This window comes from Tetrao urogallus (genome assembly GCF_951394365.1).
Source record: "Tetrao urogallus genome assembly, chromosome: 15".
Classification (NCBI taxonomy): domain Eukaryota; kingdom Metazoa; phylum Chordata; class Aves; order Galliformes; family Phasianidae; genus Tetrao; species Tetrao urogallus.
In genome coordinates, this window is record NC_136828.1 from 1,042,570 (window position 1) to 1,066,519 (window position 23,950).

Sequence of the window (23,950 nt, forward strand, 5' to 3'; positions counted from 1 at the left end):
GAGAAACGTTGATTTCCAGGGCACGACAGCATTGCTGTCTGCAGACAAAATCATATGCTGTGGGCTCCACGCCCATGCAGAGAAAAAGGCACAAAGGACCAGCAATGCCTCGTTTTCCTGGGTTTGATCTCTGCCCTGAGGATTCAGCCCACACCGATTCACAGCCCCGCAATGGCACCAAGTCAGTGAGCTGCACCAGCCTTACTCCAGGGAACACAAGAGGGAGGGCCGGTCGGTCAGAATGTGGTCCTCAGCTTCCACTGACACAACAGGAACTTTGTAATGGGAAGAGCTGTGAGCTGAACTGGTGGCTGCTGACATCCTGCCAGCTACAGCTGCCCAGGAGCAAGGCAGCAAAGAGAGGGATGGATATGGCTTGAGTCTGCCTTAGGCACAGGCAGGTTGTGTGCTGCATAAACAGTGCAACAGCTTCACACCGCTGTGAGATGGTCATGTGAGCACCTGTCTGGAGACTCCACACAGGACAGCTGTGCAGTCTTTCAGGTCTCTCCAGAGACTGACAATCCCTCCTGATTTGCTTGTTCTCCCCACTCCACCAACTGAGCACCAACAGAGTCATTGCAGGCATGGCTGTAACTGGAAGCAGTGGTTGCGCTGGAAAACACAGCTCTTTGGTATGAGGCTCCTTCAGGGGAGTTGCAGGAAGGAAGGGAAAAAAACAAAACGAGAAGAGAAGTGGGGTGGTTACCAAAGCTGCTAATCACAGTGCCAGGATGCCTTGGAAGGCACAGGCCAGCCCAGTGTCACATGCCTAAGGCATCCCGTCTCCAGACTTCCTCGCCCGCGATGTATGTGGCTTGCACGTGCAGGCTATCATCCAGCATCAGGAAATCTGCACCAGATAGGAGAGAAAAGAAATAGCTGTCAGAGGAACAGAGGAAGAGCAACTGGGGCAGCTGAAGCTGGCTCAGAAGAGCTGGGCTCCAGGGCTGCCTCCACACTGAGGAGTTTCTCCCCACTCCAGAAACAGGGCAGGACTGCAGTGTAGAACCATCCTTGCTCTGCTCCAAGCTCATCTGAGATGTGGGATCCTCTTCAAAAGGCTCATGAAGCATCACCAGCATCCACAGGAAAAAAAATCACCAAAGCAAAAGTCCAAAGCAGATCCTGGGCAGAGTGAGGGTCCCCAGAGCCCCCAGTGAAGCAGCAGAAGCATCCTGCATTTATAGCAGGCCCTACTTTTCTCCAGCATGCAGAAACCCTTCCCACCATCCCCATAACAGTACCTGCATCAGAATCATAATTCAGGGTCCCCTTTCTGTCTTCAATCCCCAAGAGCTGGGCAGGATGCAGAGATGCTGCCTCCAGCGCAGTCTCCACTGAGCACCCTTGGAGGAAGAAGCGTTAGTGCAGCAAACAGCCGCATCAGCAGAGCAGCCCAGTCCTTGGCTAAGGCAACTGGTGGCACTGCGGGGACCTTTGTGACAACCAAACCCACGCGCAGGGCCCCAGCGTCTTTGTCGGCACTGTCTGTGTCCTGTCCTGGTACAGTAGAGCACTAACACTGATCTGACTGCTACTGCCCTGAACTACAGGGCAGGAGGAGCTGGGAGGCCCAGTCACAGATGGCTGGAGCTGGGGAGGGGAAACATCTCTAAGGGAAACAGTAGGAAGAAGAGAACTGATTATTTAAGGTACGGGGTGGGGAAAGTCGTTCACTTTTAGGTATGGGAAAAGAGCAGAACAGTTCAACCCTACTTAGTGCTGCAGGTTAAAATGAAGCACCCCTCCTAAAGGTGTTTGTCTCCAAGGCCAGTACCACTGATGTCAGCCCTTCTCCTCGTGTCTCGGACAAGAGGGGACATCTATAGCTGAGCAGACACAGCTGGCAAGAACAAGACTTCTTCACGGGGAGGAACAGCTTGTGGACAACGCTCACCCACCTGTAGCTTCCAGAAAGTGTCGCACACACGTGTCCATGGTTGCCACACTACCACTCAGGGTCTTTGTGCCTGGGAGAGAACAGGACAGCACTGAGCAGAACCCCAAAGGGGCAGAAATCCTGGGTCATGTGAGGAGCAAGTTGAAGGGCTCTCAGCCACTGCTGAGGAGTAACAGAGAGAGGCAAGAGCGTTCGTGCTGGCAGTGAAGGGAGACGCATGAAGATGTCACCATGCAGCTCCCCTGTTAAGACCAGCTGGACTGGCTGAAACTCTAGCTCACAATGCAGGCACCTGCTGCCAGAGACAGAGGGAGGGAAGTGACAAAGGAATAGCCCTCCAGAATATCTTCCCAGTCTCCAGCTGTTTGCAGATTAGGGAGCTTACTTAGGAGAAAGTGATGATGCTGCAGTAAAGACAAGGGACAATAAATAACAGTGGGATTTCTTTGTCCTTTCTGACCATGCACCAATTTCTAGCATCCACCCTACTTGGCAAGGAGATCAAAGGTGCTGTAGACAAGCTAAAAATTGTCAAATTCCTCCTCACTCCAACAAGACAGGTCAATTTTCCTATTCGTGAGATGCACCCCTCTCCTCGCAATCAAGTTATGGCAGAGATATTAAATGATCAGGCAACAAAACCCAAGATGGCACAAGCGCTGCTTCACGCTGACGAGCTCTGCAAGGCGTGCTGAGCTCTCCAGGAATAGGCACGAGTGATATGACCGTGTGCAGCTCTTTGGCAAGAGGCACCTACCTGCAATGTAGGTGTTGAGGCCATCGATCTCCACCACCTGCTGGCCCAGTGTATGCCGACCTGGTGCCAGCCCCATGCCAGCAATAGCGTCCGTCACCAGCACCATGCCTGAGGAATGCAAGGAAACAGGCTGGAGCAGCTTTGCAACTAATCCCACTGCATTATAATCTGAGCTCTGTGCCACGCCAACCCCCCCTGAGAGGTACCAAGACATCTCCAGCCGCATCCAGCTGAGGTGACAGGCTGCGGATTAAGACTTCTTTCAGACAGCACGATAACAAGCCACGGCAGTCGTGGGAGATGGCACAGCATTTGTGATGCTGGTGACACCACGCTGCTGCCACTGTGTGGGCACAGTACGGCCTACCTTTGGGGTGGGCTCGATGGGCGATCCGCAGGGCAGCAGGGTTGGTGTGGATGCCATCAGAGATCATGCCGTAGAAGACCCTCCGCCCAGCAGGAATCTTATCACTTGTCAGCAGCCCCACGATCCCAGGGTCACGATGGTGGAACTACCCAAAGTGGGAGAGGAAAAGATGATGGGTGTCAGACCAGGACTCGCGGGCTGAGACCCTTCCTGCTGTCATCTCTATCAAACAGTGCCTGGCAGCTGGGCACTTCATCCATTATCAAGCGTAACCAGGCAACCCCTCCAATTTCAAGAGACTGCTACAGCTTTGACTCTCTTAAGTCAGGCAGTAGAAGCATGAAGCCAGAGGTTCTGTGCTGAAATTCCACTGCAAGGCCTGGTACAAAACAAGTTGATGATGCAAGTAAGCATTTGTGGGGAGCAAGAGAGAAAGCAGTGAAAGCAATGCTGGCACAGGACAGATGCCCTTGGCAACTCACCGGCAGCATGGCATTGAAGAGGTGAGTGATGAAGGTAGCACCATGCTGCACAGCCTCCTCAGCCTGGGAGAGGTTAGCCACCGAGTGACCTGGAACAGAGACCACTGCGTGATTCTTCTGCTCATCTCTGCATTTATTTTCCCAGAGGAACACCCAAGAGTAAAGATGCTCTGTTAGGGCTCTGCTCTGAAGGTCCACCCTGGGCTTAGGTGAGCACCAGCCTTGTTGCTGAGCTGTCTGACCACAACCAGTGGGGACTGGCAGGAGGGGATTCACCTGAACACACTGGTCACAACAGTCACAAACGCTGCCTTGCTCCTACAGGCACTGGGGAGAGTTGCCTTCTGGCTGGGCTACAAGTCCTAGGATTTGCATTTCTGCTCTCCTCAGATATTTCAAGGCTTTATACAGAGAGGTGTCAAAGACGTAGGGAGACAGTGGGCAGTTCTCCAAGAAATGAAATGTTGATAAAACAAAATCCAGAAAGAAAATGTTGTTTTCCCTAACATGGACAGCAGATCTGTTGCCTTTCTTTGTCTTTACGTGACTGTGAGACAAGATATCTCTGCTGCACAAATACCCAACCGAATTAAGGTTCAGTTTCACCTTGAAGAAAGGGTGGTGAGAGTGGTGGGAGAGGTCTTCAGCTCTTCTAGTTGTATAACCGAGTTATCAAGACTCAACAGCAACCTTTGGAAAACAGTATCACCTGTCAAATAAGGCCTAAAGCTGCTGAACTTCAGAGTTTGAACCTTTCCAAGTAGTCAGCCTGGAATTACATCCTTATTAAACTGAACGTTAAAAAAAAAAAAAAAGAAAGAAAATTATGACTGCTGTTCTTTCCTGTGTTTTCCCAGCACCAGTGCTACCCTGTGCAAAACTACAGGAGCCCTTCGACCAACCTTTTGTTTGCAGACAGGGTGACAGATTTACAGCATCAACTGAGTTCCCTGTATGTCACACATCTGTCACCCTCCCTGGAGGCCAGGAAAGGGGTGACATAAGGAGATACCACCCAGCCCAGCCACACAGAGACACCATTAGAGATATCACAGCCCTGGGCTGCCCGACCCATGCTGCATGTGACACGGACAGACCGAGCCTCCCCCCAGCCCTTACCGAGTGAGACACAGATGCCTCGCTTGGTGAGTTCCTGGATCACCTCATTGCTCCTCTTTATCTCTGGGGCCAAGGTGACAATGCGGATGCAGTCCAGGGACCCGTAGGTGGCAAGCAAGTCCTGGAAGGCATTTTCCTCGAAGGTGCGGATGCAGTGCTCTGGGTGTGCCCCCTTTTTCTCCTTGCTGATGAATGGTCCTTCCAGGTGAGCCCCTGCTCAAAGGGGAACAGAGTCATCTTTCTTCCTCTTCCAACCAAGGAACAAGAAACCTGCCGTGTCCATCCTGCTCCAGCCAAGCTCTTCCCATTCTCCCACAGTAAAGCAGAGTTCAGGTAAATCAGAGCTCAGTACAGCAACAGATGCAGCACTGGCCAGCCCCATAGCCGTTACTCTGTCAAACCCCATAGGGCTGATAGCAGAGCACACTGCAAAGGCTGGGGACAGGTTCAGGGAGACAGCAGGCCTGTGCCCACCTATGTATCCCTGCCACCGAGAGAGCTTCAGCTCCCAACTCTTCTGTTCCTAAAACAGCTTCTTTTTCTTAAGAAGGAAAAGGATAAACAACAGGCACCAAATAGGACAGTGACAAAATCACTTACCTAGGATACCAGCTCCGTGAGCTCCACCATTTCTTACACTGATCTGGGGAAGAATCTATAGAAAGGGGTTAGTCAGACACCTCACATACACAGCACTGCCAAAGCAACCCAAACCTTGGGCTCCCACAGAGCTGCTGCACCACCAGAAACGAAAAGCCAAGCAGCTCACAAAGGAAAAGCAAGCTGCAAGCCCCTCTGTGCAAGATAGCTACCTGCTGGCCTGGGAAACACTGCTGCCTCAGTGGTGTAAAGCTTAAGGGCAAGAAACCTGGGGCTGTTCAGGTCCTTGTGTCCACAACTCATCCACTATGGCAGCCGTCTCATTGTCTGAAGACGAGGCTGAGGAACCAGCCTTGGCTCTCTTGTACCAGCATCAGCTCTTTATCACCCTAAGGATAAGAGGTGGAGAAAGTCACTCACCTGGTGGTACACGGATGGAGGGGATGTCACCAGGGTGGGACAGAAGGAGGTCACTCCATGGGAGAGTATTTTCTGACCGACCAGGTCAATCCCTGATCTGAAATCATCCGTAGCCAGGGAGAAATCCACCCCAAAGCCTCCTGCACCATGAACAAAACAAAGGTGAAGCCGCAGGCTCCGCAGCAGCCAGGCAGTGCTGCCCAGAGCCCCATCTCCAGCCCGGGCCCAGCAAGGCACTGGGGCTGCACCTGACGATTCCCAATCCCAAAACGCTGTGGAACCATTTGGGGTGAGCAGAGCAAGCCTCCAGCTTTGCACAGCACAGCCTGGAAGCAAAAAGGCTTCACCAGCACTTCTGCCCCAAATTCCCGAAGTTCTGACAGCGCAAACCCAGCCAACACCATCCATTCCCCCCAGCACAGAGGAAGGGGCAGCGGCGTGCACCTCACCGTTGATTTGCACGTCGATGAAGCCCGGGGCGAGGATGCAGCCCTTGCAGTCCAGCTGGACGTCGGCAGAACCCTTCTCGTCGAAAAAGAGTTTCTCGGGGTTGAGGATCTTCCCCTCCCGCACCCACAGATCCTCCCTGCGGGGACACCACGCTCACACCACGCTCACACCCCGCCCGGGGCCCCCGCACCCCGCACCCCGCGCGGTCCCACTCACCGCTGCAGGCGGCGGCCCCGCAGGAGGCGGCAGTTGGTGAACTGCACGATGGGGGCGTCCGACACGGATTTGTTGGACGGCATCGCCGGGCCGAGGGAGTCGACCCGCAGCGGGGCTGCGCGAGGGCAGGGCGGGACCGCGGAGCCGGCGGCCGGGCCGGGGCCGGGCTCCTCCCAGCGGCCCCGGGCCCACACTCGGACCAAAGGCCGCAGCCGGGCCCAGAGCCCGGGACCGCCGGCGGAGGGCGGCGGGCAGCGGGGAGCGGGGCGGGGCGAGGAGCCGCGCTTACCCCGGGGCACCGCCGGTCCTCTCACGTGAGCGCCCCGAACGGCCGCCCCGCCCCGCCCCGCCCCGCCCCGCACATGACCGGCCCAAGGGCGCCGCCATCTTGGGGAGGTGGCAAAGGGCCACCGCCATCTTGGGGAGGTCGCGGTTTCTCCACAGCCGCCGGCGGGCAGGGAGCTAAATTCAGATGTCAAAAGTCACAGAATCACAGGGTTGGAAGGGACCTCAAGGATCATGAAGCCCCAACCCCCTGCCACACACAGGGCCACCAACCTCCCCATTTCACACCAGCCCAGGCTGCCCAGGGCCCCATCCAACCTGGCCTTGAACACCTCCAGGGATGGACGGGGCATCACAGCCTCTCTGGGCAGCTGTTCCAGCACCTCATCGCTCTCTCTGTAAAGAACTTCCCCTGACATCCAACCTCAATCTGCCCTCCCTCAGCTTCAAACCATTTCCCCTCATCCTGCTGTTATCCACCCTTTCCAAGAGAAGGTTTTGAGGTCTTTCCCAACCATAACAGCTCTGCAATGCCACATCTGAGCTCCTGTGGAGGCTGGCAGAAGCGTACGCTGGTGTCCCAGTGCAGCGTGCTTCAGGGCTCTTGAGAAGGTGTGCAGAGCACCAGTAGGAAGGCTGTGATTCCTGGGGAATCCCACCTCAAACACAGCATTTCAAACATGGCGGGCTGGAAGAAGCGGGAGGCAGCGGGCACCCATCTCCTGCACGGACCACGGGAGCCGTCTCCTCGTTACCTCATCCCACACAGCTCCCGCTGCCTCCTGCCTTGTGCTCAGATTATGAATGCTCGGGGCAGAGTCTTTTTGCCATTGAATCTGTGCTGATTCCAGTTTAGAGCCCTTTAGTGCAGAAGGTGGCCCAGAGGATCAATGCCAAAGGACTGAGGCAGCCCTGGTGCCTTCATCTCCACAAGTTAGCTGTGTTCCCAGCCCTTGTATCACCCAGACAAGGCTGCTGCAGCCCTCAGTGCGCCATGCATAGCACAGCTCCCGGCCCATCCTTGCTGTCAGAGCCCTGTCACATCTCCATGCTGTTCTCCCCAGCATTGCTGAGCGAGCAGCCCTATGCCAACACCAGTTAAATGGCATGGAAATGTTACATTCGAGTATTCATGTTTTATCAGGCAAAGTTCAAAGGCCTGGGAGGTCAGACAAGAGGGATTAGTGGTTCCTAATGGCTTTTAAGTCTGAATTTGTGAATAAGTAACTCTGGCTTGAGTGGCTGCAGAGGCTCGTTCCTCCCCAGGGAATGAGGAGTCTGCCTGGAGGAGCTGCTCTGCTTTGTCCTCATGCATTGCACCCGCATGTGACTGCCTGCTGCAGGCATGTGTACGGCGTGGGGCCGAGGGGCTGTGCTCACTGTGAAGGGAAGTAGCGCTGCAGGCTGTGATGCATCCGTCCTGCTTGTGGTTATTTACCTCCTGAAAGGGAACCATAGGCAGATGCAGGTCTGCTAATTGCTGAAGGAATGGCTGATCCTCAGCCCCAAGAGCTGGCAGTGTGCTGGAAATTGTGTAACTGCTCAGAAATCTGGCTAGGCACAACGCTACACAATAACTACACGAACAAGATGAAACCATAATTGTTTATTGGCTTGGGCAAAGTAAGGTTTCTGGAACCCCTCACTTTGCTGTTCTGCTCTCAGCTTCAGGGAAAGAAAGTTAACTGTGACCTGGACATGTAAGTCATTCCTTCTTTTAAATGTTACTTCTAAGCTGACAGCATTGCTGTAGGCAGGCTGCTCCAGTCATCTGACAAGTCTGCAGCAGCCTGGGAGAGAAGACAAAGCTATTCTGTGCTCCAAGTGCCAGCCCCAGGCTGTCCTCACCAGTACACCATGCCACCAGTGGTCCTTCTGATGTCTGCATCTCTGTGGGCAGAAGGGAAATCATGTCTGACCACCATAATGTTAAACTTTGCTCTAATTAAAGCAGTATCCCCACTGAACTCTGTATTTACTCCTAGATGTCTGCTTGCAGACTTTCCCTTCCATTCTCTTTGCTCCGTGTTGCTGCAGCAGTGTCCAACCAACACTTGCTCTCGTTGTATCTAGTTCAGTGTCCCACAGCGTTGCAGAGTCAATTACCTCGTCAAGAACTGTGTCTAAGCAGGGTGCTGATGTGAGCTCCTCTGATGAATCATGTTGAGAAAAGAAAAATGAAGTGAAATGTAATGGTCCATGAACATAACATCCCCGTCTAGCCAGGAAGTTAATGTAGAGATCAGCATTTAATACTGTACTTATTCCACATGTCAGTGCTTGTCTGCACAACAAAGCTACCTTTTAGTGTCAGCAGGATGCCAGTAAAGGCCATTGAAATGGAGAATGATGTTAGTTTATCCCAAGAAAACTACACACAGCCTGGTTTGGGAATGTGAGGCTAGGAGCGGCTTCAGGCAGGTTTTACTCATCGTGGTTGAATTATCCATCCTCAGGGGCACCCAGCAGCATGTCAGTGAGAATGACTTGTGGCTTTAGTACGGCTAAAGAGACTCCAAAACCAGAAAATTAGAAAATGAATCCTAACAATGTATCTCAGGCCTGTTTATTCAAGCCAATAACCTTCTAAGGGCAGAAGCACCTTTCCAAACAGCTAAATTCAGATGTCAAAAGGCACACAGAGCACCCAAACGGCTTACAGCCAAACGGCATTTTCACATGCATGTACATTCTGACAGCATGTGTGACAGCATGTTGTGACAGCAGTTTTCCTTGGCAGTGGAAGAAACATCCAGGTAGTTACACGTGGTAACGTCCACTATAACAGAGCTTGCCATGGGGCCCAGCCTGCCAACAGCTTCACCAACCCTTTGGCAAAATATCTATGATGAAAGCCAGAAGCGAGCCACTGAATCACAGCACTGGGAGATGGCCCTGACCTCCCTCTGTTCTGCTGCATGAACAAACAGAACAGCCTGCTCTGAGACAGCAGGTATGGGAATCTGCCTCAGCAATGCTGTAGGTGCATTACCCAGCCCAACTTCATGTCACCCATCTCCACTTAAGGATTGTCCCTTTGGATGCTCTTTATTTCACAGAATTAAACCAACCCTGCCTTGCCTCACCAAGAATCACACGCTCCTCCTTTAATAACTGCATGCTCTTTCTCTCCACTGCCCCAGTAACAGGCTGAGGGAATCACAAGCAGTAGCTTCACTTGTTTTTCCCTTAGCAAATCATTTCTTTTTCAGGTCAAGTTATTTTTAACCTGGCTCAATTCCCAAATCAGATTCACTGCCTCGCCACAGGAAAAGCTGTAGCAGAACGTTTGGGAGAAACAGGGGAGGCTCACAGATGTGAGCAAAGGTACAGGTACCAAAGCAAGGAGGGCTTAGGCTAGCTCTGCTGCCAAAATAAAGGCTTGTGGAGATGCAGATTTGGTTTCTCATTTTTCACGTGCATTCCCAAGGAGGTCTAAAAATTGTTCTAATGAACAGGGACCAGAGATGCTGCTCATATCTGTGAGCTGGACACCATGCTGACCTTGGGAACTCCGGGGGTTTCCTAAACTAGCCCTCAGCTCGAGAGAGACAAAACCATTGGACCAAGGTGGTCATCACCCTCTGCTGCGTGAGGCCGTCCCGTCACCCTGCCCCCTCTGAATGAAGCTGGGCACTGCATGAACAGCTAAATCCACATCACTGACAAAACATACAGTGCTACCTCCATTTCACTACAAAACAGCAGCGGAGACTGTTCAGCGTCACATTCAAACTGGAGTAAAGCTGGAAATGGGATCCAGATGTTCAAGGGCATCTCCAGCTTTCCCCTTATATATACACCTTTCTGCAGCTCTTATTGCTTGGTTTGGTTTACACTGTTCTGTTTGGCATTGCTCACTTCGATCCCCTGTAATGCAGCAACCACAGGAACCCAGGGTGCAGGAGCAGGGGTTTCGCTGGAACAGATCCCCCATCCCTGCAGGCATTCAAGGCCAGGCTGGATGTGGCTCTGGGCAGCCTGGGCTGCTGGTTGGCGACCTGCACTCAGCAGGGGTTGGAACTGGATGAGCACTGTGCTCCTGTGCAACCCAGGCCATTCTGTGATTCTGTAATTCTCCAAACAGGAGTTACTTTATTGCAATTAATTTTCAGATGCATTTGGATTTACTAAAGCAGTCCTAAAAAGCAGTCACTGACCAACATAGGTAGGTTCTGCTTCTACAGCAGAGCATTAAATAATTTAAAAAATCACAGCATTTGGTGAGGAAAAAAACCCCAAAATACGAAAGCTAACAAAGCGAAAGGTCAGCAAGCTCTTCCAACGTATTGTCTATGCTGACAGCATTGGAGAGCAGGCATCCCTCGCCTTTACCTAGCTTGAACCGACTGCTAATGGACATTACCCTCTGCTGCTGCAGAGCCATTCTGTTCTGTTCTCTCTGCAGGGCTGACTCACTCTGCAGTGCACGCAATCTGCCACATTACACAGAACTATTTATGTGCCAGCAGACGCCACCTCTTCTCAGTCAGGCCCGCCACGAGGCTGTCGTTCCATGCTCTGGGGCTGCCTGCTCTGCTCTTCCAAAGCAAAGTCAATCCCTGGTGGATGGGGCTGCACTCAGACCTAGCAGAAGAGCAGTTAGTAAATGAAGGAAAGGGGCTGAAAGGTCTGTAATTTTCTTAGTACCTTGAATCACCTCAGAAATCTGGTGACACAGTAGCCTCACCAGAGGACTTGAAAGGCAAGTTTTCACCTGGGAGTCACCAGTGAGGATCTAGAGCACGGCTGTAACAGAGAACAGCCATCGGAGTTAGACTGTTAATTTTACTCCTGGTGTTCAAATGCCAGATTTGTGTGCCAGATTTTGATCCTGGTGTTCAAATTCACTTGCAGGTTCAAATACACCAGGATTCGAAGCCAATCCTTTCCCTTTCACAATAACCCTGGCTTTTTTTTTAAGCTGTTCTCACGATTTGTGTGGGTTTATAAATGCAGAAGGCTTGGCACTCCAAGGCATAAATCAAGATGCTGTTGATGGCATTTTATCTGTATTTGGTTATGTAAGTATCCATCGTGATTCTAAGCCTGGTAACCAACACTGTGGCTATGCCAGGATCCGAACGAGTTCCTATAGGCTGGTGCCTTCACATTGCTCTTGTTATCCCAGAGATCAGACTACCACAAGCATTTGGTTGCTCCCAAACACGCTTGCTTATATTCTTCTCATCTGGCCAAAAGCGAGGCTGGCAGCATGTCCTCCTCATAGGCAGATCTCAAATGATTTCACCCAGCCAGGCCCTTCTCCTGCCACACAAGAGCAGTGCACCTCCTCCAGACAGCCCAAATCCACCATCACCTCTCCCAGCTACAGGCTCTTCACAGAAGCACTCATTGCAATCACTGCAAGGAGACTTTAATATACTGTAGTTTCCAGAAGTGTTCAGAACATCTGAGAAAACACAGCTCACAGGGTCCGAGTCCACTGCTTTTCCTCAGGAAAATGGGATCGATGTGATTCAGATCAGGAAACACTGAAGAGACATTTTCCTCCCCATCCAATTCTGTTTCCATCCCCATCCCATTCAAACATGCAGGGCTTTCCATGAACCAGCCCACATCTCTGTACCACTGAGCACTACTGAGAGCGTTGCTGAGGGTGCCCTGAAGTCGAGCCACTTGAAACAAAAGCCATGGTTCTCTCCAGCCCGGAGCCAAGCAGCTGACAGCCTATCACACGAACCCAGGCAGACATCTTTTAGCCAACAAACCAGTTAGCTTGTTAACAATGCTGCTGGGTGGTCTCTAGTTTAAAGATCAGCTATTCTGAAGGTGCACATGTTCCTATCAGGTTAAAGCTCAGAGTGGTGATGCTCAGTGGCTCCCAGAGCTCTGGCCACAGCTGTGTTGTGCAGAGCTGCCCATTGCACTGCTATACCTGAGATACAGCTCTGCCGTACCAGCATTCCCAGTCACACAGATAAATCATTCCAGACCTCCCAGCTTGATTACCAAGATGCTACTACATATCTAAGTAATGTTAACTTAGATAATGAATCAGAAAAAGCTCTTTCTGTTCCCCAAACTATTAAAGGCCACATACTTCCCAAATGGACTCTGGATAACATCTGCAAGCACTAGCTTTGGAAGGGTCCAACATACAGCTCCTATGGGAGCTCCAGCATTGTTTTGTGACATCCACAAACCCCCTGGATGGGAGAACTCTGCTTCAGTGCTTCCCAGCTGCAACAGCAGACTTCTCAGCTTGAATGCTCCTGACTTTCAAAGTATGAGTTCCTAAATGAATCCATTTTGTTGATGAGACAGTCGTTCAGGTACTCCAGCAGCAATCCATGCTAACAGCGCAGCTTCCCCTCCATCCAAGTCCTGCAGAGCAATCAGGACATACGGTCACTCAGCAGCTCCCATTCCTTGCCACACACAGCAGTTTGTACCCTTACTCCCACACTGCACAACCACACAGCAAAGCACCACCTGACCAGGCAGAGCCAAGCACTGACAGCACCGCAGCAGCCCAGCATTCTGCTCACAGCACAGCCCAGGCAGCAGCAGCATCCATCGCTCTTTGCCCAGGAAGAAAAAAGAATGCGTTCAGCAGTCATCAACTTCCACATAGCACTCAGTCACTTCCAAGGCCCTGCCTCCCCCTCTTAGAACCCCTCCTCTCCCCAGAGCGGCAGCAAAAGCATTAAATCAGAGGCAGAAGAGTCGTTACAGCAATGTAGTGAGGAAGTTTTATTTGGAAACATCGTATAAGTTCGTAACCCAACAGTGGGTGCACAACTCTGATGCCAGAGCATACGCAGTTACTACTGAAACACGGGAGTGTTTCGGACAATTGCTGTAATAAAACACAAGATTCTCATACTCCAATACCATGACACTACAGCAATCTTTAGAATCAAAGTTACATCCAAGGAATTCTCTGCACTTACAATTGACCCCACAGTGTAATCTACCTATATATAAGATTAATATATATAGCATGGGAAATTGAAAATCTTTGCTCCATAGATGTATGAACATGTCAAGTCCTTTATAAATAAACATCCAGTGAAGAGAAAAATTACATTTCTAGTTCATATTTATACATAAAGTACTAACAGCAATGGGTGGAAAATTGCACGCAGGCCACCCCAAGCCACGCAGCAGGCTTGGAGCTGCCCAACCAATTTAATATTGAATTACACACATGACGGACAAGTCACTAACGTACATTGCGCATTTACAAGAGATCAACTACCAAATTGGGACAACTGTACACATTGGAGAGACCATTTCCATTCTGGAGCTTTGTTTTTTTTTTTTAAATGCTGATTTGTTACATCTCTTTACATCATACTGCGACGTTTACTTTGTGGAGAGGATAAGGGCAACAATGAGGCCGTAGAGACCCAAGACTTCAGCGAAGATCAAAATGAGGATCATGCCCACAAATAACCTGGGCTGCTGTGCTGTGCCCCGTACTCCTGCATCACCCACGATGCCAATGGCAAAGCCAGCAGCCAGACCGCTGAGGCCCACGCTCAAGCCAGCACCCAGCTGAAGAAAGCTCCTGTAGGACAGATGAAAAGAAGGCTCAGTGGCAAGCAGCAGGACGTCACCTTCCATCTTCAGGATGAACTTAGTCCCTCTCTTCGGGAAGCGGGGGGCAAACAAACATCTAAAGAGAACCTCTTTCCTGCAGAAAGATCTCTACTCATTTAAGCAAGCACAGCACATCTCATGAAGCAGATGCTTCCCATGACTCCTAGCTCCAGTACTTACTCTGGGCTCACTGTAGCATTCACACTAACGCCTATCCCAGTGATGTGCAGCCTATTCATGGCTGCTTCTCCTTCCTGCCTTCAGCAGCCATATTACACAGCCATGGCATACACTGGTGAGAAGCCCTCCTGCAGCACAAGAGTTGTACATGGAGTGAATACGGACAGGTCAGTCAGGGATGCTCTGGCTTTCCAGATGAGGTGCCTGAAGAGCAGAACTTAAGAGTCTGACCACCTGGTTCCTTTGCAGTTACATTTCCACCTGCTGTTTCTTAGATAAAGGCTTACAGCTCAGCCAGCCACAATGCTCATCTGCGCTCACATGTACAGCAGCACAGCTGCCTGCTCTGTTAGGCCTCAGAAGCATTGTTTTATTCTGACATCTATCAAGCTAGAGCTAGCTACTCTCAGAAGCTGAGCAGATTAAGTTTCAGACTATGGCTGGTATAGAGGTACAATGCATAGCCTGAGGATTGATTCACCAGCATGTAAAGAAGCAAGCAACATGAATTATTCACTTGCATCTCCCAGGCAACAGGAAAGCTATTTAGATTAACTCGTGAGAAGACCTGCGTACTCCATGTCTAGAATGTGACACTGGAAACAAACTCAGGCCCCCATCCCCTGGCTGCACCACTTTTCTGGAGACATAAACCATGACTGTACCTCACAATACTGCTTCTGATCTGTCAGCTAACACATCTCTATTACCGATGCTAAGACACTGCGTAGGACAGCTGAAGTCCAGTTGGTGTTCTTGAGGTCAGCTTGGGAGCATTCAACATTCACGGCAACCCACACTTTCTGAAGAGCTTAATGAAAAATCTACCCATTCCAGAGCATCCAAATTTCAACGAAATTCACAGATACAGAACTTACTTGAATAGTGTGATAGTTGGTGAAAGGGCATTGGCAATGAGGACCGCCACTACGAGGCCATAGATAGCTATAATACCCGCCATGACAACAGGAATAATCGACTTCATGATGAGCTCAGGCCTCATGACAGACATGGCTGCAATACCCGTGCCACTCTTCGCAGTTCCATAAGCGGCTCCCAAGGCTGCAAGAGAAAAGACACATTAGGAAGTTCCCCAAATAACGCTGCCTTTGTCAGATGGCAGCATCAGAACAGCTCAGTCAGCACAGGGAAGAATTGTGCAAGGCTAACTTGGTCACTTGACCACCTGGTGTGTCAGGGAGGAGCATTCCCTTAAAGCATGGGGAAGTGACTTACCCACAGTCCTGAAATGAAACTGCTGCTGCTCAAGCACTACTGGCCACAGAACATCCCCTGAGCCGCCAGCTTCACAGCAGGGCAAGCACTGCAGCACAAATGCATTCCCTACTTAGGTCTGCATTTGAACTTGTTACCTTGGCATTTGTGCCCTCCCTGAATCCAGAATGCAGAGGCTCTCCTCAGTGGAATTTGGGAAGAAACATAGCAAAGCAGGCTTTGCTACTGCAGCAGGATGCAGCCTGATTGAGAGCCATAGCTCTTATCATTACTGAACTTTGAGTTCTTAAACACCCCCAGTGTTTAACAGGTCGCCTTGTGTTATCCCACACGAGGCCTTTTCTACCAGAGAAGGGGTATCTGCCCCATGCTCTGACTTGGGATGAAACACACAGCTTCATCAGATAGATTGAGACAGCAGTGACTGTTCATATTCCTGCTACACTTTGTTCCTTGGAGAAAGGACTCCCTCCTTCCATGCAATACCTCCACCTGATGAAGCATTCAGGTCCAAACACTCGCTAACCCAACTGCTGGACTCAGGAAGAGCAGCACAGCTTGCAGTTCACCACCACAGCCACCACACAGACCACCACAGCCACCTCCTCACCCCTAAGGTCCTCCCACCACCTTGGAGGTACTGAACACGCAGCCTGCAGCACACAAACCCAAAGCTTGGTCTCCAAAGCAGCAAATGGGCTCATCACCTTTAACAGATTACTGCCAGAAACAAGAGCCCCGATGTACTGCCTCAAAAGAGTTACTTCTGACCTGAAAGCTTTAAAATAGTCTCATAAAAGTTCTTTCTTTGATTCTGAAGTGTTTAGAAAGACCCATTTTGTTTCAGCCTTGCTCTGGAGTACATTAGGAAGTCCACCTTTGGACTGCACTCAGCACCACTGGAAGATGATGAGTAGCTGAGCAGCCACCCGTGACCACAGCTGAAATAGCACCAGCAGCAAGGTAAGGGCCACCTCATTCCCTGACACCATGGCATCAATACTCAAAGGTCTGAGTCCTGATTAAGTAGCACGAAAAATACTCCTGCCTGCTCAAAATGGCCACAAAAAAGTACTGCAAACAGGCATTTCAAATGCTTGTGCTGTCCAGGGACTCCTTACATGCAAGTCTGGCTGACCCTTGGTAGGAATTAAGCTTCCTAGAGGGGAGAGTTGTTTGTTCCACACGGATGTGTAGCTGCCTCTTACACTAGTGGAGGATGTTACAAAAGAGCTGCTAGTTTTTCAGATGGTTTAGGCTGTTCACTCTGCTATTCTCCCCTATCTAGTTAAAGCCAACTCAAGCAGCCAAGAAGGAAGGGTAATCCTCTCAGCTCTGCACACCAAAAGTTCAGGAGAGTAAGGGCTACAATCACATAAGACTCCCTCCCAGAAGTGGTTTTAGTTAAAGACCAGAAGGAAAGCCTCATCAACTACAAATTAGTTCTGCATTAACAAAGATCTAACCTCCTGTAACCCGGATCCTTTTCAAGTCTTTCCTATAAAGAGACACATAAAGAACTGTTTGGTGCAGTTCAGAAGTAGATTGTTCCATTTGTTCTGCAGTTTTATTGCAACCAGGAGACGGGTTTGACTCGCCTTGTAGGTGAAGTCCAGAATTCATTGCAGAAACTTAGTTACAATATCAGTGATGCTAGCTGAACATGGCTACCCCCTAGGGCATCTAGAAGATTGCTCTGCCTTGAATTAGGAGCCTTTTCTTTCATATTAAACATCCGAGGAATGGATGCAAGTGGAATCAAGATTCAAGTCACCTTCCAGCCAAAGCTTTTAGTAGAAGCCACTTCTGCCTAAGCTTCCACAGTTCTCTCTAAGGCCTGCAAGAGGAGCGAAGTTCACTGTTCAAAGCTACATCTGTCATTACTTCCTCCAAATCTGAGGTTTCTTTGAGGTGTTGCAATTAACACGGCAGTGGATTACAGAAATGGGTTTTGCAATAGCGCATACAGAAAGCCAGCCTGATTGAGTTTTTGGGGAGGGGCAGTTCTAGTCAGTTTCTAGTTATCTATCCCCAAAACCTACACAACAGACAACTGTTAGCACACTGACTTTATCTAGGCCGTTTATGAAACAAAGTCACCCACACTGTGGCAGCGAGTTGCCACACAGCTTACACTTAGCACTGACCAGCTGTTTGTCCCCCATCAGAACAGCACAAGCACATCCAGCCTCAGAGCTGGCACATCTGCACCCCACCAGCATTCATCAGCATTCTGCCCAGCAGCCTCACACCAGAGGTCCCCACACTTCCACTAAGCTTACAAGGCAGCTTGCCTCATCCCTGTCCACTAGCCTCAGAAGCGCTCCTTGTGCTTTTGACGCTGCCCTTGAGCTGCATCCCAGGGAGCAGGCCCACCTCCCCACCGCACAGCTGCTCAGCGCGGGCCACGCAGCACCCAGGGCACTTCTGTACATCTGGGCTTCCACTTCTTGACAGCCGTGAATGTTTGAAGCACTGCACGCACTACGTTCAGAATGCTCCAACTGAGTTGCAAATAAAGTATTTTCGGAATCTCAGAGAACAAGGCTTGAAGGGATCTATGTGAATGGCAATAAGGAGCGAAACAAGAGTTTTGCTCATCAGTGTTACATACTATGACTCCAAATACTGACATCAGATCAACACAGCTCAGTCTCTCTAACACAGAGGCCAATTAGACTGTCATTACTTTCAGAGCAAACCCTGCCTTTATGGCAGCTATCAAGACACCTCAGTGATAAAGGAACAGCACTTTGCCATCTAGCTTTATCAGGGGAAGAAGCCATGCTGCCTATAACCAGGAATTGTGCCATTCAAAAGCTCAAAGGTGTGCAACACAAGTTCACGCATCATTTGAGGCTTACTGCCAGTACACCTGTTTCAAAGGTAACTCAAACATGAAGAATTTCTGTAGGGTAATGCCTTGAACTCATGCTACAGCTGCTTTAGTACCACTCCTAGGACAAAATGCACTGCCATGAGACCACAGATGTGCTACATGGTGCCTCTATCAGCCAAAGGTGGGAGCAGCAGCAGTGTGACAGCACAGCTCTGAGATGAAGCGTGCACTAGAAAGCAATATGCCACGCAGGCAGTGGCTGCAGGAAGACCAGTCTTACCAGAGCAAAGGCTTTCACTGCAACTTTGACACTGTTAGCACTCGTCATCTGTGCTGTAGGTCAGTGCTAGCACAAGTGTCAGGACCAAGCTGCTGTAGCTATAGCTGCAGTGCTCAGTGAGGTCGTGCACCAAGCACATCAATCCTGCAGCTAAGACAGCTGCAAGCCACCTCATGCAACACCCCAACACCCCTCCATGCACAAAGAGGCTGTTCCCAAAAGCCTTACAGTTCCTGTGCAACTCTGCAGGCGCACATGGACAACTCCTGTAGCCCCATGGGCACTGACACACACTGACCACCACGAGGCTTCAAGTCAAAGCACCACTCCTATAGATGCGACTTCTAGCAGTCTGAGCAGCTGTGATGAATGCAGATGTGGTAGGAATCAGTCATGCACCTCCAGCAGCATCTGACCCATTCAGAGCTGTGATTCCTCGTGTCCCACCACAGAGATGCAGGTTTCCACACGGCAGTGGCAGAGGAAAAATTCCCACAGCACTTCAGCTGGACTTCCTTGGATTAATAATACAAGTCAAACTTCCAGACAGACAGAATGCTGTCTGCTATCATGGCAAGACTGAAAGACCATTCTGGATGAGAACGTGCACCCTGAGTCTTCTCTAATTAATCCAGCATCAAATGGGCTGTCCTGTGCAATAGGCAGGCTTGCCTTCTACCAGACAGCAGGAACCAGTTCACCTGAAGACCTGCTAATCCTCAATCAGGCTGTTAACCTCCGCAGGATTCTGCTAGAGGTGACAGCTGGGTCAAGCACAGCCCTTGCTCTGCCACGCCGGGCTCATGGTCATCTTCAGAGGTGGGAGGCAACCCAGCAGTGCTGAGGCCCCTCCACACCACTAAGTTTAACACAAACACAGCCCTACCTCAGATCAAGGTCACAGACGCTCCACAGCTGCTTTGGCAAAACCCTGTGATGCACAGCTGCCCCTTCACAGGGCAGCCACAAGAGTGAAGAGGTACCTGGAACCCACACAGCATCAGAATGCAGAGCTGGAGAGCAGCTGCAGCCCATCTCCAGGGATGGCTGCAGGGGTAACAGGCGCTGCCCTGCAGGGAGAGGCAGCCTGCAATTCTTGACTTGCATCACCCACGACAGCATTAGGCACAGCATCCTTTTTGTCCTTCCCTGACTGTATGAGAAGACAGCTCTGCATTTCTAGGTTTCAGAATGATGAAAAAACATCAACCTGCAAGAGGCTAATGAGTAATGTGCTTCTCTTCAGTCAGTGTTCGAACTCACAAACACCAGGTCCTTGTGGTTATAGCACTCCAGAACAGACAACCCAAAGAGGTTATCAGTCAGTTATCCAACCAGCTGAGATGGCTGCAGCTGCACTCTGCATGCAGAGCACTGTGTAGCATACAAGCCAGGTTTGTTTTACTAAGCTGTGACAAAGGGAATTGGTCTTGCCATGAGTACTTGCCAGCAAGCAGCAACATATACTGGTCCCACCACAAGCCAGCCCTATTGCTACTTATCCTCATCATTCAGCCTCCCACTGCCCTGATGAGCCATTCACAGACAGGTGGCCCACTGCACAAAGGTGCAGATTAGCAGAGCTGCTGTTTCTCATGCCAGCTGGTTGGCTGAACAGCTTACAGTGCTCAGCACGCAGCAGCCATAGCTAGGAGGGCCCTGAGGAAGCCAAGGTCATCCCATTCAGACCCATGTGATAAGACTGAAGCCTTGTGCTCACAAGTTTCACCACTCAAAGGAAGCAAGGTCAGCAGGTTACGCTTTGCTGTCTTGTGAGGGCAGTTAGCAGGGAGAAGCACAGTTCTATGGTCCCACGGTTTCCAGTACCACAGAACAGCCTGATGGAGCTCTAGAATTTTCCAGCTAGCAACCACCATTTGCAATTAGTCAGGCTCCAGAGAGATGAAAGAGGCTCATTTTAGGAATTGAAAGAAGTCGATTAAGAGGTCCCAAGGCAACTGGTATTCATCTTTACTACTGCACTGAAGCTCCATCACAGTGAAAATGCACAAAGACTTCATAGTCTACAGTGACTCTGGGGCCAGATCAGAATCCCACCAGATCAGCTGGAAGCCACTCATAGCAGCTTCAGCCCAGTTCTACACAACTAATGGTTAAGGCTTTGCTTATAATGGTTTTGGATGTTCCGGACACTAGTATTTGCAGAGCAGAAATCATGCACTTACTTATGCCTTCCATTAATTAAACTCACCTGTAGCAGCACTGCTTGTGCCTTCCAACACTTGTGTTGAGAGTCCACCATTTTACCTGCTGTTAGTTAAAGACAATTTTATGTGGCTCTCTATTGCAGTCAGCACAGCAATGTGAAGTGCTGACCACAGTTCTCCTGCCCCAACCACCTGCCTCTGAAGGCCTTTGGAGTGTTTGGCAGAGCAGAGTGATTCTCTGTTCCCATTCATTTCTCACCTGCAAGTTACACCTGGGCAGTATGCTGTTCCTCCTAGGCCGAGGGCTGTAGAGGCCTTCACACTCTCTTCCACCAACCCCTCACCCACCAAGAACAGTATTTCAGGAAGCACAGGAGTCACCAGCCCTCAGGGGTATGAGCTGTTTGCAGTCAAGATGCCTCCTGGAATCAGTGTGCAGGGCTGACAGCTGCACCAGACACACACCGAGCCAGCAATTCCATGGGGTGGGATGTGCGTACATGGGGGGCCTGAGCAGCTAACCAACAGCTATAGCACACCTGTGGCCCAAGCTTAAAATAAAAGTTTTGTCGGCTCCGCAGCAACAATGAGAAGTAGGACGCAGGACTGCCTTCTCACTGCTGGCTGGAGTCCTCCTCATTAGCAGTGTTCCCAACGCCTGGCAGCACAGCAGCATCACATCACCCGCTCCAGCAGGTCCTAGCAAGACTCCTATCACACCCTGGGGACCTGATGGAGCAGCCCGGCTCATCCCACTCTTCTGGACAAAGTGCCTTGCACATTGCTGGGCAGCTTTGCTCAATGCTGTGCTTCTTCATTTCTGCATGCAGAAGTCACATGGAAAAGTCTCTCACTGGATCACTCAGCAGCATCTGACACTGAGCCAGCCACATGTTTTAGACATAGGAAATAAAGCAATCTTAGCTCCCAGAACAGGCTGTGATCAGTGACAGCAGGCCTGGGACAGCCAAGGTCACACAGCCTGCTCTGGGCTTCTCGCTGCCCTCAGCACGAGCTGACCAGAACGAGTTCTGCTATCTATTCTACATCAGCTGTTAATGTTCCAACACCAAACAGAACTGCTTGAAGTCACCTGTTTTCACATCAAACTAGCCTGGGCAGTGTCAAACCTGACCATGTTTACTAGAAACATGTCTTTAATACAATCAGCAGCCTCACCAGAAGCTGATCTTTAGGCACAGCATGAGTCAGCCATGATCACTGCGCTGCTCAACACCCATCCACAGCAAGTTCAGGTATTTGCATACTGCTTGCCCACAAAGCCTTAGCTCCCAGCTCCCAGGCAGCTTTCAGATGTGCTGCAGTGGTCCTACTCACCAGATGTACTCAGGCCCAACAGGCTGCTGGCTGCCTGAAGCCCAGCCCTGCCCCAGCAGCAGCACAGTGACCAAACCCTCACTGGTACAGCTTGGGTGACCTGAGTTACCCATTCCAAACCCTGCCCTGCCACCTGCAATCCCACAGTACAGCACTACCAGACCTGCAGCTTCTAGGAAATACCTCATTTCTACTTCAGAGGTGCCAGGCAATGCTCTGAGTTCTTACTGAAAGGTTGACTCAACACTGCATCCCTCACCAAGGTTTCTACTGACGCAAACTTTGCACAGAAGTCTGAAATGCCATACAGTGCTCTTCTGCTTCTGCAGGAAGAATGAGATGCTGCGCTTCCTTGGGGAAGCGGTCACTGAAGACTTTAATCATTGCTATTGCCAAAGGCGTTCATCTGCCAGCTCCATTTTGCCTCCCTCTCCTGTGAGGTGCTCAGCCTGTTCCTGGTGGGCAGGCGGGTGGGCACAGAGCCTGCACTGTGCGTGCCACGTTCCAGACAGCATCAGGCACACGTATGATGGCTGAGCTCCATGACAGCTGCCACCTCATGCCCTCAGTACTGGGCACAGCTCCTTTCATGCTGAGATGCGAGCTCAGAGCAGCATCGAGCCCAGCTTCCAGTGCCCACACCAGCAGAGCCACAGTCGCCCCTCAAATGTTTTATATCTACCGTACACTCCCAGCTTGAACTGCTGCTCTAACCAAGAGCAGCCTCCACCAGTCTGCCTTTCAGTCTTCAATACCATCTCAGAGGCATCACTGACACCAATGAAGATGGGTGTAAGAGCAGCAGCGACGTGACTGGAGCTGCAGCGGCTGCTGAATGAGTGCAAGGACTCCTCCGCACCAGCCTGGGTGGAACACGGACACTGCAGTCCATGCATGCAGATGGGCAAGCGGGTCAGGGTGTGCACGCAGAACACACTAAGGCTTCGAAGCAGAAGCTGCTCCCTGCAGGTGCCTGACGCGTTCTGGTCATATCAGTGCTGAGAAGCACCACCTCCTGGGCCACGGGGCCCCGCGACCCACAGCACTGCCTGCAGTGGGGCAGAACCGCAGAGCTGTCGGAGCTGCTCAGCCCCGGGGCGGCTGTGAGGCAGGCTGAGGGACTCCGTGCCGATCTCAGCCACCTACAGCACAGACAGACAGACAGCTGCAAACGAGAGCTTCCCCCGGCCGTGCTTTACGGGGCTCCCCTCGCGAAGGGAAGGCGGAAGCCCAAAGGCACCATTCAGCATCACCGACGCCTTAAGACCGACCGCACCGGCACGCCCATGGAGGCTCCGGTCGCACAGAAGCGCAGCCCGGCGCTGCCCCAGGGAAACGTCAGCGCAGCGCAAAGCGGCTCCGCAGCGGGAAGGTCCGCCCCGGGATGCAATGGAACGGCCCGGCGTGCGGCACGGCGCGGCTCCGGAGCCCCACCGGCACCGCAGTCACGTGACAGCGGGGGCTCCGCCGGCGGCGGTGACGTCACCGCGCGGACCCTCGGCCGATGCCCGGATGGAGCCGGGAGGAGGAGGGGGAGCGGCTCCCCACCGCCGCCCCCGCGCGAAGCCCGACTCCCCCGCCCCGACAGCCGCCCCCGCCGGAGCGCGACCGCACGGCCCCGGGCGCGCACCCCCACCCCCACCGCCGCGCCGCAGGAGGGCTCACCGCTGAAGACCATGGCGGCCGAGGCGCCCATCACGGCGAAGAAGGAGGCGTACTCGGGGGTGCTGCTGGAGGACAT

At 51.5% G+C, this 23,950-nt stretch overlaps 2 protein-coding genes across 2 annotated transcripts; both read right to left on the reverse strand.

Annotated features, from left to right (window-relative positions):
• Positions 1-764: 764 nt before the first annotated feature.
• Positions 765-6,397, reverse strand: AMDHD2 (amidohydrolase domain containing 2; the record flags this gene model as incomplete). Its single annotated transcript, XM_079542976.1, has 11 exons — positions 765-853; positions 1,248-1,349; positions 1,905-1,973; positions 2,661-2,768; positions 3,028-3,172; positions 3,510-3,598; positions 4,629-4,841; positions 5,229-5,283; positions 5,649-5,788; positions 6,098-6,234; positions 6,315-6,397. The coding sequence occupies 11 exons, from the start codon at positions 6,395-6,397 to the stop codon at positions 765-767; spliced, it is 1,230 nt and encodes a 409-aa protein (XP_079399102.1).
• A 7,534-nt stretch (positions 6,398-13,931) lies between these two features.
• Positions 13,932-23,950, reverse strand: ATP6V0C (ATPase H+ transporting V0 subunit c; the record flags this gene model as incomplete). Its single annotated transcript, XM_079542756.1, has 3 exons — positions 13,932-14,136; positions 15,227-15,410; positions 23,875-23,950. The coding sequence occupies 3 exons, from the start codon at positions 23,948-23,950 to the stop codon at positions 13,932-13,934; spliced, it is 465 nt and encodes a 154-aa protein (XP_079398882.1).